The sequence below is a fragment of the Equus caballus genome, chromosome 7, assembly GCF_041296265.1.
Source record: "Equus caballus isolate H_3958 breed thoroughbred chromosome 7, TB-T2T, whole genome shotgun sequence".
Lineage (NCBI taxonomy): Eukaryota > Metazoa > Chordata > Mammalia > Perissodactyla > Equidae > Equus > Equus caballus.
In genome coordinates this window covers 77,900,628-77,916,845 of record NC_091690.1, presented here as the reverse complement: position 1 = coordinate 77,916,845, position 16,218 = coordinate 77,900,628, and the positions used below count along the sequence as shown (strand labels likewise).

The 16,218-nt window shown below is 48.0% G+C and overlaps 2 protein-coding genes across 4 annotated transcripts; one reads left to right on the top strand and one right to left on the bottom strand.

The window, feature by feature from the left end:
- Nucleotides 1-7,963: 7,963 nt before the first annotated feature.
- Nucleotides 7,964-8,863, bottom strand: TIMM10B (translocase of inner mitochondrial membrane 10B). The gene is made up of 3 exons (NM_001309337.1): nucleotides 8,794-8,863; nucleotides 8,499-8,594; nucleotides 7,964-8,309 (listed from the first exon to the last, which is right to left on the bottom strand). The coding sequence occupies exons 1-3, from the start codon at nucleotides 8,836-8,838 to the stop codon at nucleotides 8,133-8,135; spliced, it is 318 nt and encodes a 105-aa protein (NP_001296266.1). The 5' UTR covers nucleotides 8,839-8,863; the 3' UTR covers nucleotides 7,964-8,132.
- An 81-nt stretch (nucleotides 8,864-8,944) lies between these two features.
- Nucleotides 8,945-13,900, top strand: ARFIP2 (ADP ribosylation factor interacting protein 2). 3 transcript variants are annotated; one of them, XM_014741890.3, is made up of 8 exons: nucleotides 8,945-9,136; nucleotides 9,940-10,080; nucleotides 10,343-10,439; nucleotides 11,153-11,271; nucleotides 11,449-11,670; nucleotides 12,215-12,372; nucleotides 12,522-12,696; nucleotides 13,144-13,900. In XM_014741890.3, exons 2-8 carry the CDS (start codon nucleotides 9,982-9,984, stop codon nucleotides 13,297-13,299), a joined length of 1,026 nt encoding a protein of 341 aa, XP_014597376.1. In that variant the 5' UTR covers nucleotides 8,945-9,136; nucleotides 9,940-9,981; the 3' UTR covers nucleotides 13,300-13,900. The 3 variants fall into 3 exon arrangements, with proteins under 3 accessions (XP_014597376.1, XP_070130700.1, XP_023501671.1); XM_070274599.1 differs by having other exon boundaries at nucleotides 10,233-10,439; XM_023645903.2 differs by lacking the exon at nucleotides 9,940-10,080.
- The last annotated feature ends 2,318 nt before the right edge of the window (nucleotides 13,901-16,218 follow it).

The following is a 16,218-nucleotide window of genomic DNA, read 5'->3' as shown; positions in this document are numbered from 1 at the left end:
CTGATTGGATGAAGCCCACCCACATTATTGAGGGTAATTTCTGTTACTTAAAATCAACTAACTGAAGACACATCTATAAAATACCTTCAGAGCAACACCTAGTTAGTGTTTGATTAAATAACTGGGAACTGTAACCTAGCTAAGTTGACACATAAAACTAACCATCACACATGCTATTTAAAAGGAACTTTCTCAATCTCCCAATGCTAAATCAAAGCTACTTAGATCTGCTCTCACTCATTCCTCCTTCCTTCCTGTTACCAATAAGAAGTGCTCCTCCTCTCTCTAAAGTCAAGCTCTAGACCTCTGCTCTGGAACTATTCTCTCTTGCCTTTATTCACCCAACAAGTATTTTCTGAGCATCAACTGAGTTGGGCACTATTTTAGGTGTCTGGTTACATCAGTGTACAAAATAATAATATTGACAAAATTCCTGACTTATGGAGTTTACATTCTAGTTGAGGACACAAATAATAAATAATGGGTAATATTAATAATATATATATTATGTATACAATAATATAAAAATATTAATTAATAATAAATAAATAATTTACCAATGGGTAAAGGGGCTCGAAATGTAAAAAAAATAAAAATAAAGAGAGCTTAGGCAGAATCTAATTATGAGTCACAGGAGACTGGCCAACACATAAGGTTTAATTTAAAACTCTCAAGTTCCATAGAAATCTTACTCATCTTCATCTTCCCCCTCTCTAGTAGAATCACATTTAGAGAATTTATATCACTAGTTTGGGGAAAGAAAATAATATCTTGAATCTGAAGAAAGAGAATTACCTCTCAATGTAAAAGCCCTACATTGGATTCCATCCTAACTGAGTTCTTGTTTAGAGTAGATGATAAAACAAGCCTATTCCAAAATTCCACACTACTTACTGTTTATGTCTGATAATAGCCCAAAATAGGCTTACAACAACAACAACAACAAAATAGGCTACAGTAATCCACTGCAGGGGACAATGCCAATATACAATTTTGTACAATCATGGTAGTATATATAGAACAAATTTTATTAGAATTTTTATCTAGAACTTTTTTAAAAAAATGAGTAAACTATATAGTATGTGAGAAATGATAGTGCTATGGAAAAGCAGGATAAAGGGATCCAGGAATGTCTGAGGGAAGGATGGGTTGCAATTTTAAATAGTGTAATCAGAGTATGCCTTAACAAAAAGGTAACATCCAAGCAAAGACATGAAGAAAGGAGGGCAGCCCTTCCCCCTCTCTTTTGCCTGGTTAATTCTAATTCATCTTTCAGATCTCAGCTTCCAAACCACTTCCTCCGGGAAGCTCTCCTTCATCCCACACACAGGTAAGTTAGTACTACTATGTTCCCATCACAATGCACATTTCTTCTTTATAACATTCATCACAGTTGTGATTACTTGTTCTATATTGACCTTCACCATAGCTACATTAAGTTCCAAGAGAACACACATTGCGTCTCTCTCATTCACCTCTGAATCTGCAGGGCTTAACAGTGTTGGTAAAAGCAATCACTCAAGTATGTGTGAATATATGGATGAATGTGGGGCCTACCCAGAAAAGGGAAAATAGAGTCCAAAATTAGCATGATGAACTAATAAATAAGCACCACAAATAAACTGATCTCTTTACAACCAAGGATGAGAGAATCAGAAACTGAGGAAAGAGGGTTGAAGATGAGGCCAGAAAGGTCATCTGGGATCTGATCAGAGAAAGCCTCAGTTGTGATGCTTAGGAGTCTGAAGGTCAAGACAGGCATTATGTAGATGAGTACCATGGTTAAATTTATATTTTACAAGAATCACTCTTGGCTAGTATGGAAAACGGATTGGTAGGTGTCTCCCAATAGCCATTCTTCTCTTCTTCCTTAGTAACAGAACCCCTAATTTCTTTCCCCCCCCAGAGTTCCAGTGTTTGGTTGTATATCCTAATTGTAAGCTGTTCTACTTTTTCTATGTGAGCCACCTCCACAGTATGGCAACTGACAGACGGGTGGTGTGGTTCCGCAACCAGGAAGTGAACTCCAGGCTCCTAAAGCAGCGAGCACCACACTTTAACCACTGGGCCCTCAGAGCTGGCTGAGGAACCCCCAATTTTTAATGGGGTAAGTGACTGGTAAGAACAAAGATGACATTTCCCAGCCTTCTTTGTAACCACTTGACAAATTTCTGGTGTTCAACTTCCAGGATGTATCTCTAAAGGGAGGAGGGCATGCCCCTTCACTGCCCCGCCCCGCCCCGCCCCATTCTGCCCCTTGGAATGTTTGTGTGATAAATAAAGTTCCATCTTGGGTGACAAGGATGAGGGTTATACCCTAGACACAAGCAGAAAGCTGGTAAGTAGCTTGGTTCTTAGATGACTGCAGTATCACCACACCAGTCTTGGACCAGATTTTACTTGAAAGAGAAAGTTTGTAAGTTACTGTTATTTTGAGTCTCTTACATGTACCTTAGCTAAATCCTAAGTAATCAAAAGGGGTCTAGACTCAGGGAAGAAGCTGTTAGGTGACTGCTGCTGTGATCTATATAAAAGCTGGATTGATGAAAACTTGATTAGGGTGGTGACAAAGGAGATGGAGAGAAAAGGGTTCAAGAGTTATTTAAGCAGAACTATAGTACTTAGAAACTGAGTGGAAACTAGAATGACAGAAAATGATTTGCTCCTGATGGAGGCTTTCAGGTGTTGACTGATCTGTGAATATTAAGAGCAGAAGATACCAACCAGTGAGATTTTGAATGAAAAACACCTCTAAACTATTGGCAAAAGGTCAAAGGTTAAGTGCAGATTCACTGCTATCTCTTCTGATAAAAAGCCCTTCTCTTGTTATGTAAACAGAAGACTGAGCTGGGAGGGGACTGAAAAATGTTCATTGAACAAATATTTATCAAGCAGACATTATCTGCCTGGCATGGTGATAAGGGTACAATGGTGAGCAATACAGCCATGGACTCTGACCTCATGAGGTATGTAATTACCAACTGTTAGAAGTGCTACATGTCAAAAACATGAGGAATTATGGGAGCTGGAGTCTGGGAAGAGTTATTTGAGAAAACAGTATTTGAACTAAGTACTCAAGAATGGGCAGACATTAACTAGGTAAAGTAAGGAGGAAAGCATTGCAAGCCAGGAAAACAGCAGGTGTAAAGGCCCTGAGGTGGAAGAGTGTGTACAGATTAGAGGAACTGAAAGGCCAGTGTGGCTAGAGCACAGAGAGGGAGAGTGAGGTGTGGTTCAATTCAATTCGGTTCAACAAACAGTATTGGCAGTCTAGTGTTTGACAGTCACTGATAAGATAAAGCTGAGTAGGCAGAGGCTGGATCATGCAGGGCCTTGTAGGTCCTGTGTAGAATGTGTTTTTATCTTAACAATGGGAAGCTATTGCAAGGTTTTAAGCATCAGTTTGTGTTTTCTGGCTGATGAATGGAGAGCAGACTGGAGGGGTGCAAAAATGGATATGGGGAGAAGCAGCAGTTGCAATAATCCTGGTGGGAGACTGTGAAGATGCAGGAGCAAACAGAATCAAGGGATATTTAGAAATGTAGATGGATAGGATTTGGCAACTGAGTGAGAGGATGCATGAGGTTTCTAGCTGCTGCAAGTGGATGAGTATTAGGCATAGGAGGAAAGTCTGAGGAAACATGTTGAGTTTGGGATGTTTTTGAGATGGCTACGTAGAGATATCAATCAAGTAGTCCAGAGGAGAGATCTGGGAGTCATCAGTGACTAAAGCTCAAAGTAGGGAATGAAACAATCCTAGAAAAATTAGTCTGAAAAAGAACAGGACCTAGAGAAACTTAGATTTAAAGGCTGGAGGTGGGGCAGGCCCAGGGGTGCAGCGGTTAAGTGCCCAAGTTCCGCTTTGGCAGCCTGGGGTTTGCCAGTTCAGATCCCGGGTGCGGACGTGGCACTGCTTGGCACACCATGCTGTGGTAGGCATCCCACATATAAAGTAGAGGAATGGCACGGATGTTAGCTCAGGGCCAGTCTTCCTCAGCAAAAAGAGGAGGATTGGCAGCAGTTAGCTCAGGGCTAATCTTCATAAATAAATAAATAAATAAATAAAAATAAAATAAAGGCTGGAGGCGAGTGAGCCTACAAAGGAGGCTAAGAAGCTGCAGCCAAAGAAGTAGTGGTAAAACCATGAGAGTGGAATCTCAGACACCAGCGAAGACTGTCAATGATGAGGAACTAGTCAATAGCACCAGATGCTACTGAGAAGTGAAGTAAGCTGAGGACTGGGAAATAACCACTGGATTCAGGGATGTGAAGGTCACTTGGTAAACCAGGGTGACCTTAGTAAGAACTATTTCAACACAATAAAGGTTGTAGAAGTCAAAACAGACTGGGTGGAGGAAGAAGAATGGAGAGGGCCAAAGTACCATTCTGAATTTAGCTATAAAGTGAAAAAAAATAGGATGATAGCTGGAGGGGAAATGACACGTAGAGTGGTTTGTTTGCTGTAACAGGTGAGTCCTTAGCGTGTTAAACACTGATGAGAACTTAGTAAAGTGGGAAAAAGTCAGAGATTCCCAAAGAAGGGCAGACCAGGATTCAGAGTACAAGAATAGGCATTAGCCTTAAGAGGGATGCTTGCCTTGTTTAGATAGGAGAGAATGATGCAGATGTAGGTGGGTGACCAAGTTTGGTTGCAAGATTTTGCAGGATTTCTCAAATGATAGCTTCTACCTTTGCTTATGAAGTAAGAAATAAGGTTACCTATACAAAGTGAAGAGAATGGTGGGGGGTAATGAGAGGCTTATGAATAGTGGTTTGATGGGCTGGCCCAGTGTAGTGGTTAAGTTCGTGTGCTCTGCTTCGGCGGCTGGGGGTTCACTGGTTCGGATCCTGGGCGTGGATCTACACACTGCTCATCAAGCCATGCGGTGGCAGCATCCCACATAGAAACTAGAGGAAGACCGGCACAGATGTCAACTCAGGGCCAATCTTCCTCACACACACACACAAAGAATATTGGTTTGAAATAGCCATTGCAGGGAAAAGAGATGACTAGAAAAAGATGGTGGGATTATAGAGGCTGAGATTCCATTTGAAGTTAGTAACCATGGATTCATATTGATATAAATCTGCTCTACAGTGATTTCCTGGGCAGCTTTTAGCTGTCCAAATGCAGGCACAAATGTTTCATTTTATCTAAGAATCCAACAAAAAGATAAGAGGAAAGGAAATTTAGCCTATTCTAAGAGAATCACAAGAATTTCAGCTGGATAGGAATCTGAAGGCAGGAAGCTGTTAATGGAGAGAGAGAAGGCAGAAGTGACGGCCTGAATGCTCCAGTGAAATCAAAGAACAGTACAAGAGGAAGAGTTCAATAAACAAAGTGAAAGGAATAAGGTGAGTGAATAAAATTCACATAACAGTGTTCTAAAGATGGAGCAGTTTGGGGTGATGATAATGGCCAAGATATAACTAAGGGAGTGGCTGGTTAAGACAGGCTGGAAATCATTGGAGATTGGGTCAAGGAACTAAGAGACCAAAATACTGAATGGACTGTCCATATAAACCTTAAAGTATCAAAGGTGGATAGGAAGACCAAGGGCTAGCTATTTAGAGGAAAGTAAGGGAGTGGTAGTAACTAAGGACAAGTAGTAAGAGACGGTGGTATAGCTGAACAGCCTGAAAGGAATCCAGTTTGCAAAGGAGGGGGCAGTTAAGTTCTGAAGTCACAATGGTGAGAACACCAACCCTGTCTCCAATATGAATATTTGCGATAAAGCTTTGTCAACGTTTATTCTTGTGTTGTGCTTGAGACATCAACATTGCTCTCAGTACGCCAATGGCTATGCTTTACTGTAAAACTTAAGAGAGAGACTCCAGCAACTATGGAAGATGGATGGTATGAATAAGATACTTCTAAGTATCGAACATATTTATAAACAGAGAGGAATGAACTAGGACAGAGGAGACTGAAAATTTAAGGGACTAATTGATGGATCAGATTGAGGGACACCTGTTTTTCCATCCCTAAGGACTGGATGGGTGCAGATGAGCAAGCAAATATAAACTCTGGAAGTTCAAAGAACAGAGGCTTCAGAGTCAGCTAGATCTATGTTCCTAACCCTTCTCTAGCTATTACTAATTATGTGACAGGGAAACAGAGAAAATTCACAATGGAAGTTTATTGCAAGGATACACACAAATAATGTGGAAGAACCCTCCCACCAGCAGCACAACATCCCAGGGTCTCACTCCCATCTCTGGGAAGTGGGAAGTGGGAAGTTCACAAGAAGTTTTACTTGCATTTATACTTTCCAAGGACAGAATTTTATTGCGTAGACAAGAAGACACTCAATAGGGAAGTTCCTGGTCCACAACTTTTATGTTCCTAACAAACTTTTCTCTTCAAGAGGTAGCAGCTAAAGAGGCAAAACGCTGACTGGAGCCACTTTTCTCAATGGGTAACTGTGTTGAAGATGAGCTTCTGATACATTCTGGATTCTTGCTTCCTTATCTGTTAAGTGGGGATAATACTCTTACTTGTAGTTTTAATAGAAAGATGAACTAAGATAAAGCATGACATATACCAACATCAGAACCTAAAAAAGTGGGTGTTCAACAGGTATTATTTTGAGAGGCAGCCTGGTACAGTAAAAAGAAGATGGATTTTAAAGTCAGATCTGCATTTTAATACAGGGTCTGCTACTAGAGAATTTCAACTTTCTGATCTGTACAAGGGAGAGAAGACCTGCTTTGCAGGTGGTTGTACGGAGTTTTTTGTTATTCTGGGAACTAATGTCTAAGAGCCTTCACTTCCTCTGTAAAAAATGAAACCTGGTCACCTGATGGGGGCTAGTTGAGGGTGAAGTGGAAGATTAAGGAGATCAGTGAAGGTGTAAAATAACTGCCAGGGGATTAGGAGGGAGTGGACCAGGAACCCATACAGGTTTGCTTGTTGGTAGCGAGGGCTTGGTTGAAGTTGGGGACCTTGAATATTTAGAGGCATTCATTAGACAGCTGTGTTTTTCTCTAACAGTTTGAATGGAGAAGTAGAAAAAATAACAGCTGAAATGACACAAAGAGGACACAAGGGGGGCAAGAAAATGCGGTGATGGAGTGCCATTCAGACTGCTGAATACAGAAGTTAATTCCACAAGGGGACCAATAATGAGGAAAGAAGGAGAAGCTGGAATCAGACACCACAGAATTGGTACAGTGGGAACAATGTGGGGTAGAGGGTAGGAGAGCTGGAATTAGGAGATTACAGACAAGCAGTGAGACATTGAAGTAACATTAAAGAGGTCCCGAAGATTTCTCTTTACCCTTTTTTCCCCATAATCACCACCACTTCTCCCTTGGGTTTCTCTCCCTCAAGTCTGACTGTATTGCAGAATACAGCCCCCCAAGTTTTCCCCTTTCTGACTGCCCCTGAAGACAAGCACACAGACCTTTGTTTAAAGGTTTTACTGCTCATCCAGGGAAGACAGAAAATAGTAAGAAGGTAACAACTTGAAGAAATGGTTGAAGTTCTAGAACACCCCAGAATTCTTATAGGTTTCACCTCTCTTCTGGGGCTACTGACTTCCCAGAAGGTAGTGCCTGAGAGCCGTGTGGTTTCTTCACCTGTTGTCCTTAGATATTACCTCTTTCTCCTAAATCTGGCAGAATTCTTTCTTGTAAGACGTAGTCTATGAAAATGTAGTTATGAAGAAACGCATACCTGGCTCACAAGTGGGTCATTTAAGTCAGACAGATTTAAGTTAAGTATAACTAGACAAAGCTCCTGTTTCTCTGTCATCTGGCCAGAAACCAACTTGTTATTGCTATTATCAAGCTTAAAACTATACCCAGAGACCCTGCTTTAACCAGTTGCCTGGGAATGCTGAAGTTTTCCTTCTACACATAGAAGGCAATTTCCCAGCTGCCACGGCTCAAGCCAGCAGATATGCACTAAGTGACAGAACAAAGGATGGTCCCAAGAAAGTGGACAAAGCTTCTCTGCCCAGAATATAAACCAAACAGAGTAAAAGCGGGTTTATTGGCTCCAGGAAAAGGAGCAATGGTACCCAGCTCTCAAGCAACTCTCCCTATACAGGCTGCGCCCAGCCCAAGGTCTACTGGCTCCTTCAATTTGAGGGTCCATACAGCGCCTTCCTTCCTGGGGTTGGGGATGGCTAACTGCCTGATGGCGAGGTTCCGGGCTGTTCAGCAGCAACACCTGGCACAGCTGAGGCAGCCTCGTAGTCTGCGATGCGGCGCTGTACCAGGGCAGGCATAAGCTGCACGTAAGCGGCCATGAGGCGGTGGTTGGAATGGATCAGCTTCCCAGCACAGCTGTGCAGACATGCCTCCTGGAAGGAAGACAGGATGGAAGTAGAGGCCAAAGGTGTCCTGTCAGGTCCGTCTCCTTCCTTCCCATCGCCAGCCTAGGGGCGAAGTCGTGGAAAGGCCAGGGACAGAGGTAGGGGTAGTGAGGGGAGGAGGGAAGCAGTCTACGGTTAACTGAAGATCGAGGGTAACCTCTCTACTCAGGTCCCCACCTCCTCGGCATCCAGAGCTCGGTAGTGCAGGCTGGGCACGCAGCGCTGGAAGCAGAGTTCCGTCATCCGATTGTAGACCAACAGGAAGTCCCGTAACTGGGAGAAAAGGGGACCCAGAACTCAGCGATAAGAGGGCCAAAATCTCAATTCAAGGCCGTGCCTCCCCAGGTTTCCCAGCACCGCGCACCAGAGCCCGATGTCCCCAGCCCTCGGATCCGGCCATCTGGGGTTCCCGCCATGCGGATGGGGATGCCAGCTGAATATATAGCCCCTCAGCGATTTAGATCCCACTCACGTTTCTCAGCTGCTGCTGCTGTTGCTGCTGCTGCTGCGCCTCCATCACCCGACTGGCACACGGCTACGTCACTTCCGTTACAGCTTCTCGGTAACGCCCCGGAAGTAACTTCTCCGTAGCTCCCCGAGGACTGAGGGGTTGGCTCAAGGATCGCCCCGCCTCCGGCTGCCAACGTCACCTCCGCCCTTATAATCTGCGACGTGGCCGGCTTCTTCTGCCCGGGAGAGGACGTCACTTCCGCCGAGTCCCTGACCTGCTGCTAGGATCGCGACGGGAACTGGAACCCGAGGTCCCCGCGCCGCCCGGGCCTGGCGCCCTGAGGGGGAGAGCGGCCCGGCCCGAGGTGAGAGGGATGTACTTGCGCGAGGGGAAGTTGAAAGCACAAACCTGTCCTGAGGGCAAGGTGCCTCTGAGCCCTGAGGAAGGATGAGGGCACACCTGATGCCCAGGTATAAGGGAGGGGGTGGGGAGAGCGGGAATTCACACACCTGGGGAGACATAACTGACTTTGAAAGGGATCACCTATGTCCTGGGAAAAAGAGGCTTTTCCCAGAGGCCAAGAACAGACACCAACTGATTCAACTAAGGCGTGGGGGGAGGGCCGGAGGAAGAGGAGGTGCATGGGATGGAGGAGGGGGAGACCACCTGAAGGAAAGGGGAACACATACTAAAGGAGTGTGAAAGGCCAGGCAGTGGAGAACATACCTGAATGGGGGGTAGGCACCTGAGCTCTGGAAAGGGGTTCATCTCCTGATGGGGGAAACACCTGCATGGGGATAAGCTCCAAGAGAGCACAGACTTTGTCTCTCTTGTTCACTGCTGTGTTTCCATTGCCTCAAATAGTGCATGACACATAGTAGGCACCCATTAAATGTCTGTTGGATGATCAAATGCATGGATGATCACCAGAGTCCTGGTGGGTTGGGGGATCGTGAAAAGACACCTGAGGCCTGGGTGTGCATGTGTAAAAATGCACCTTGGAAGGGAGAAATACATATGCATATATGCCTGAGGAAAGGAGTGGTGGCTGAACCCCAGGACACTCAAGCCCGGGGGCAACCTCTAAAAGCTCTGAAATGGCAGGGGAGACCTTCCTCTTCTGGATTACTGGCCAGTTTCCAGGACTGTCTGTGTTGGGCTTTGCAGGGCGTTGGGGTGGAGACTTTGACTCCAGTCCCTTCCCTAGCCATGACGGACGGGATCCTAGGGAAGGCAGCCACGATGGAGATCCCCATCCACGGGAACGGTGAAGCTGGGCAGCTTCCTGAGGATGATGGGCTGGAGCAGGTGCTTCTGTTTGCTTCTTTGCTGTAATATTTCAATTTAGGAATCCCAACTCATAAACCCTGTGTTCTGACCCCCTATTCCAGTAGCCTTCCCCTAACTTATCTAACTGCCTTCAATCTTTTTTTACAAATCTTCGTTCTGATTCTGTGCAGACTTCCCTTGTGTGCTCTCTCTATGATGCTTCAATCCAAGCTTGTTCTCACCCCCAAAATGCTTCAGCTGCCCCTATGTTCCTGAAGCCTCCCTCTTCTCTGGCCTATAGGACCTCCAGCAAGTGATGGTGTCAGGACCCAACCTCAATGAAACCAGCATTGTGTCTGGTGGCTATGGGGGCTCTGGTGATGGACTCATCCCCACAGGTATGAATGATCAGAACAGGACAGAACAGAGTGGAGAGGGGGAGAGGAATGGTTCCGGGGATCATAGGATATATCTAAGAAAGCTTGAATTATGTCCAGACATCTTGGGAACCTCTGCTAGTATGAACCCTCTGGAGTCTCCTCAGCCCAAGGCTGGTTCCCAGGGTTGTTCAGCTATTCCCACTTGCCATTTAGCTCTTGAGATGTGCCCATTTGTCTTTTCTCTGCTGCCACCACCTGAGTCAAGTTAAGAACTCTGTTTCACAGGAGTTCCCCCTGCTCTGGAGCTTGAGGCTGATTTGGAACTTTGTGAGGCCTCTCTGAGTTTTACTTTGGACTCTAAAGTTTAGGGGAACAAACAGCCCTGAATCTCACACTGACTGGGATTCCACATGGGGATGTCAACTGGGCTTCCTGTTATCAGGACCCCCATCCTTGACCTGCCACCCTATACTCAGCATATTTTCTTCTGTTTCCTCTGCTCCTGTACAACTCCCATTCCTCTCCCCATCCAACCCCCACCACTACCTCAGTAGGAGGCCAGATGTATATTGGGATTTGAGTCTTGGGGCCCAAAGTATGAGGTCCTTCTAGTGAGTAGGAGAATCTAATTGTCTCTAGCTTCCACTCTTTCAAAGAAGTTATTTTCATGTGCTGGGAGGGAAGTATGGGTGGAGCCACAGAGGTGTCTCGTTGTACCCTTGGTCCTTTAGGGTCTGGCCGCCATCCTTCTCACAGTGCCACTCCTGCTGGCCCTGGAGATGAGGTGGCTCGGGGCATCGCTGGAGAGAAGTTTGACATTGTCAAGAAATGGGGCATCAACACATATAAGGTGGGATTCAAGCACCTCTCCCTTCCCCAAAAAGTCCCCCTGGGTACCTTTTCCCACCTTCCAGATCCTAATATCCCATCTATGGCTGAGACTAGGAGCCTGGGGATGCTGGGGTAGATACTTGTTCGGGGATCAGGGTGCTAGGGTCTCTGACCTATTCCCCCACTTCCCAATCAGTGCACAAAGCAGCTGTTATCAGAGCGATTTGGCCGAGGCTCCCGGACTGTGGACCTGGAGCTAGAGCTGCAGATTGAGTTGCTACGTGAGACGAAGCGCAAGTATGAAAGTGTTCTGCAGCTGGGCCGGGCACTGACAGCCCACCTCTACAGCCTGCTGCAGACCCAGCATGCACTAGGTGACGCCTTTGCTGACCTCAGCCAGAAGTCCCCAGAGCTTCAGGTGCCTCAGCCAGGCCAAAGAGGGTGGGGGGACTGGGCCCGGGCCCTCCCAGGCAGTCACCCCTCAGCCTCCCTCCCTCCCTCCCTCCTGCAGCCCAGAGGGAGAACCCCTCCAGGGTGGGCCCAGCCCTACCCCCAGCAGCACTCACCTGTGGAGGCAGCCTAAGGGTTTGTACAGAGGTCCAGAAGTTGGAGGGGGTGTGGGAGGCGTCACTCTAGGTGCTTTACAAGTAACCCTTCTCTGCATTGCTGAGAATCCCTTCAGTGCTCAGCCTAATTGGAGCCCCTCCCTTGCCTGCTGCACTAGCTTTCCCTGTTATAGTCCTGTGAACTTATCTGAGAACCCCAACCCCACATTCCTACCCCAGGCATCTTCAGGGTAGCCCCACTAACTTTCTGGCTAAGAGCCTTGCTGGAGGCAGTCCTTAGTTGTTCCAGTTTCAATGGCTGTTTCCTCCCTGGGGAGGAGGGGAATGAAGGGCCCTACAGCTCCAGTCAGGTAGAGACTGTTACTCAAGGCCTATACTCCTCCCTTCTGCCCTCAGGAGGAATTTGGGTACAATGCAGAGACACAGAAGCTGCTGTGCAAGAATGGAGAGACACTGCTAGGGGCTGTGAACTTCTTCGTCTCTAGCATCAACACTTTGGTCACCAAGACCATGGAAGACACACTCATGACTGTCAAACAGTATGAGGCTGCCAGGTGTGGGCACTGGCAGGGCCTATGGTTTTGGGAGTTGGCTGGCGTGGGTGGAAGTTTGAGCTTTAGGGGGCATGAGAATTGAGGAAGGAAGGAAGAAAATGTATGGAAGACAAAGGGGTGGAGACCAGCCTATATCACCCCCTCCACAGGCTGGAATATGATGCCTACCGAACAGACTTAGAGGAGCTGAGCCTAGGCCCTCGGGATGCAGGGACCCGTGGTCGACTCGAGAGTGCCCAGGCCACTTTCCAGGCCCATCGGGACAAATATGAGAAGCTCCGGGGAGATGTGGCCATCAAGCTCAAGTTCCTGGAAGAAAACAAGGTGCCAACCCCACCCTTTGACCCTAGCTCACCTTCCTGTCTGTAACACTGATCTTCTCCCCAGACCCTCCCCATCATTGGATGGGAAAGTGCAGCCTGGCTAAGGAGTGGGATCTTCCCCTAGGCCCCTCAGCCCCGGGGCCTTTCTGATCACCCTTCCTCTGATCCCTGGCCCTTTTCTGTTGGAGGATTTAACTGCTGATCCCAGGAATATAACTGGGAAAGATCACCCTCTGAGTTGGGGTAACAGAACCCCAGGCTGAGCACATCAAGTCAGGTTTCTCCCATCAGATTGATCCTTATCTTTTGACTCCCTTGGTGGAGTTCAGCCCCCACCCCAAAAGCACTGTCAGAGCAGAGTCCCTGTGCCCCTAGTCTGGGGTCAGGCTCATAGCCCCTGAAGAAGGGCATCTGAGTCCAGTCTCAGCTGACTCTGCTGGACCCCCAGATCAAGGTGATGCACAAGCAACTGCTGCTGTTCCACAATGCTGTGTCAGCCTACTTTGCTGGGAACCAGAAACAACTGGAGCAGACCCTGCAGCAGTTCAACATCAAGCTGCGGCCTCCTGGAGCTGAGAAGCCCTCCTGGCTAGAGGAGCAGTGAGCTGCTCCCAGCCCAACCTGGCTATCAAGAAGGACATTGGGAGGGGCAGTCCTAGGGTGGGGGAGATTGGACATGGGACATCCCTCTGGCTTGGGTTCCCTTTCTCTGGCTGGGGCCTGATACCAGTTTTGCTCCCACTGCTGTGGGTAGGGAGGGGGGCCTGCAGGCCCAGCAGCTGCTGCCCTGTCCTTTATCTTCCTGGCCACTGGGCTTCATTCCCAGATCTTTTCCTTCCACTCCACAGCCAAAGGCTATGACAAAATCACTCCCTGGCCAATGGCATCACTCCTTAGGCCTATCCCTAGCTCCTGGGGTGTGCCCTCTGACCAATGGCAGAGTCTCAAAAGGCCCTGTCAGCCAATGGCAGCTCTTCTTGGGCTCCCCTGGACCAATGATGTTGCCTCCAATACCCTTTGTCCCTCCTCTATGCGTGCCCATTGCAGAGAAGGGGACAGGGACCAAAGGGGTGGGGATAATGGGGAGTCCCATTTCTGGCCCTGCATCTGAATGGGCCTCCCCTCACCTACCCACCCGGTTTAGTTGTGCTTAGGGCCCTAGAAGATTGGGCCCTAGCACTAGGAATAAACCTTTCATAAAAGCAGGCCCAGTGAGGTCAATTTGTTGGGGACTCCAGGAGGGTGGGCTGTGTGGAGAAATGCTCAGTCTAATCATGCACCAAAATCCTATCAAGCCAGAGTTGCTGAGGCCAGAAGCTGAAGTCTGGTTTCAGGAACAGTCTGAGGGTTCATTCTTCCCCCAGCCCAGTTGGAGCCAAAGGTTTATTTGCCCTTTAGGCCAACACCAAGATAGCTATGGATCTTAAAAGCACAGGGCCCAGAGGGGGTTGGGCCCGCTGACCTTCATCATCCATTCATTCATACAGCAAATATTTACCGAGTGCTTTTATTTACCAGGAACTGCGCTAGACCCTGGGGAAACGTCAGTGGATAAAACACAGTCCCTGCCCACAGTGCTTACAGCCTAGTCAGGGATAGAGACAAGTAACCAGGCAACTACAATAAAATGACAAGTACTAGGCTCCAGAAGTGCAGGGAGCTGTGGGAGCCCAGAGGAGGGCATCTAGCCTAGATTGAGGAGGAGATGTGGATGTCAGCCTGAAAGCTAAGACCTGAGGATGAGTAGAGGACAGCTAGGGAAAGAGTAGGGGCAAGAATATCCTAGGCAGAGAGGCCAACATAGGTGCAGGCCCTGAGAGGAATCAGGAGAAATTCCATTTGACTGGAATGAAAAATAAACGGGGTTGGCTAGAGGATGACTACAGAGGTGAGGTAGTAAGAGATCACACTGCACCTTTTCCAGCTGCTTAAGGACTTTTGTCCTTTGGAGAAAGGGAACTGTGAAGCCTTTTTAGCAGAAGTTTGACGGTATGGGAGAAGTCAAGGGTTGAGGAAAGTAGCCCTTGTGAGGCTTAAAATAGTGTCATACAGAGCCCTGTCCTCTCATGTCGGGTAGTCTAGTAGCCCTGGACCACAAGTCCAAAGCACGCATGTATCCTGTCTAAGGCTCATTCATAAGCACTGGAGAATCTGTGCTGGAACTCAGGTAGATGAGGGTTTGAGGCATTTCCCACTTCCCCTGTGTTGAACCCAAATCTGAACCTTGTGTGAGGCAAGAAAGCTTCCCAACAGCATTCTGATTTAGTCAGGACCCAGGTACCATCGCTATCACCTCATGGCCATAGAGGGCTCTAGAATATCAACATTCTCCCCTACCTCTGAGGAGGGCTGGAGGAAGGGGACAACCCAGTCAGCAGATTCTCAGAGCACAGATGCACACGGCCTGATGCTGCTCTTTGTCACAGATAACTGCGGCTCCCAGGCAGGCTTCCTAGGCTTTGGACATCCTGCAGTCATCTGCCTGGAACTTGATTATTAGATGGGGTGGCCCACATACAAGCCCCCAGTTTATGGGCTACAGAATTTTCAACATGAAACATGCTGAATCTCCGAGTGACTGGAGGCAGGACATAAAAGCAGAGCTCTAACCCTTGTTACACCACATTCTAGCTGTATGCTCAGGGTTAACGTCTAGGGAACCAAAGGCCCTCAGTTTCTTTCGTTGTAAAATACAGCTAATGAAAGAAGCTACCTATTAAGGTTATGAGTGTTAAAGGAGATAATATATGTAAAGTGATTCGTTATGTGTCTGGCACATAATAAGCATTCAGTTCCTGTTAACTGTTATTACAATTTTTATTATTTTCCACCGGGGCTGCCTTTCCACAATGCGATGATTCTGAGAATTGCTCTGGTCTTTGGAGCGTGGAAGGGAGTCGCTGGATGGTCTGACCCATAATTTCCTCGCAAGGGGGCTCCTGAGGGAGAGCCAGGCACCTAGAGCCAAACCAAATCCCCCACGTTTCTACCCCGCCAGCCCCTCTCAGAGCTCTGGAAACTGCCCTTCCACCTTGGGGCCCTTCCGCTGCCCAGAGATCGGTGCCCAAGTACAGACGATCCCTGTCTCTTCCTGCTCAGCAGAGACCTCACTAGCATATTCCGTAGGAGCCCCCCCAAGAAGGCTGGGAAGGGCATCTCCGGGAGGCAGACCAAACCGGCTCCCAGAGTCCGAAATCCCTGCTGCCAGCTGCCTTTTCTTGACGGAGCCTCATCTTAGTCCCTGAGGTCTACTACGCCGCCCTTCCCTGGAGCCGTCGGGAGCCAGAGGCGGCTGGCGGGGATTGGGGACCTAGGATCCGGGATCCGGCTCACCGGTTCCCCAGCCCGACCGCGGAGGCAGCTCCCGCAGGAGCCTCAGGGGGTTGGGGTAGCGGGGCGGGTGGGGCAGCGGCGGGCGGGGCAGCGGCGGGCGGGGCCTCCGCGGCGGTGGGCGGGGCGTGGGTGGGTCTTCAGTACTGAGCCGCCCCCTCCCCCGGCCGGTCCGCAGCCCCGCCCCGGCCCC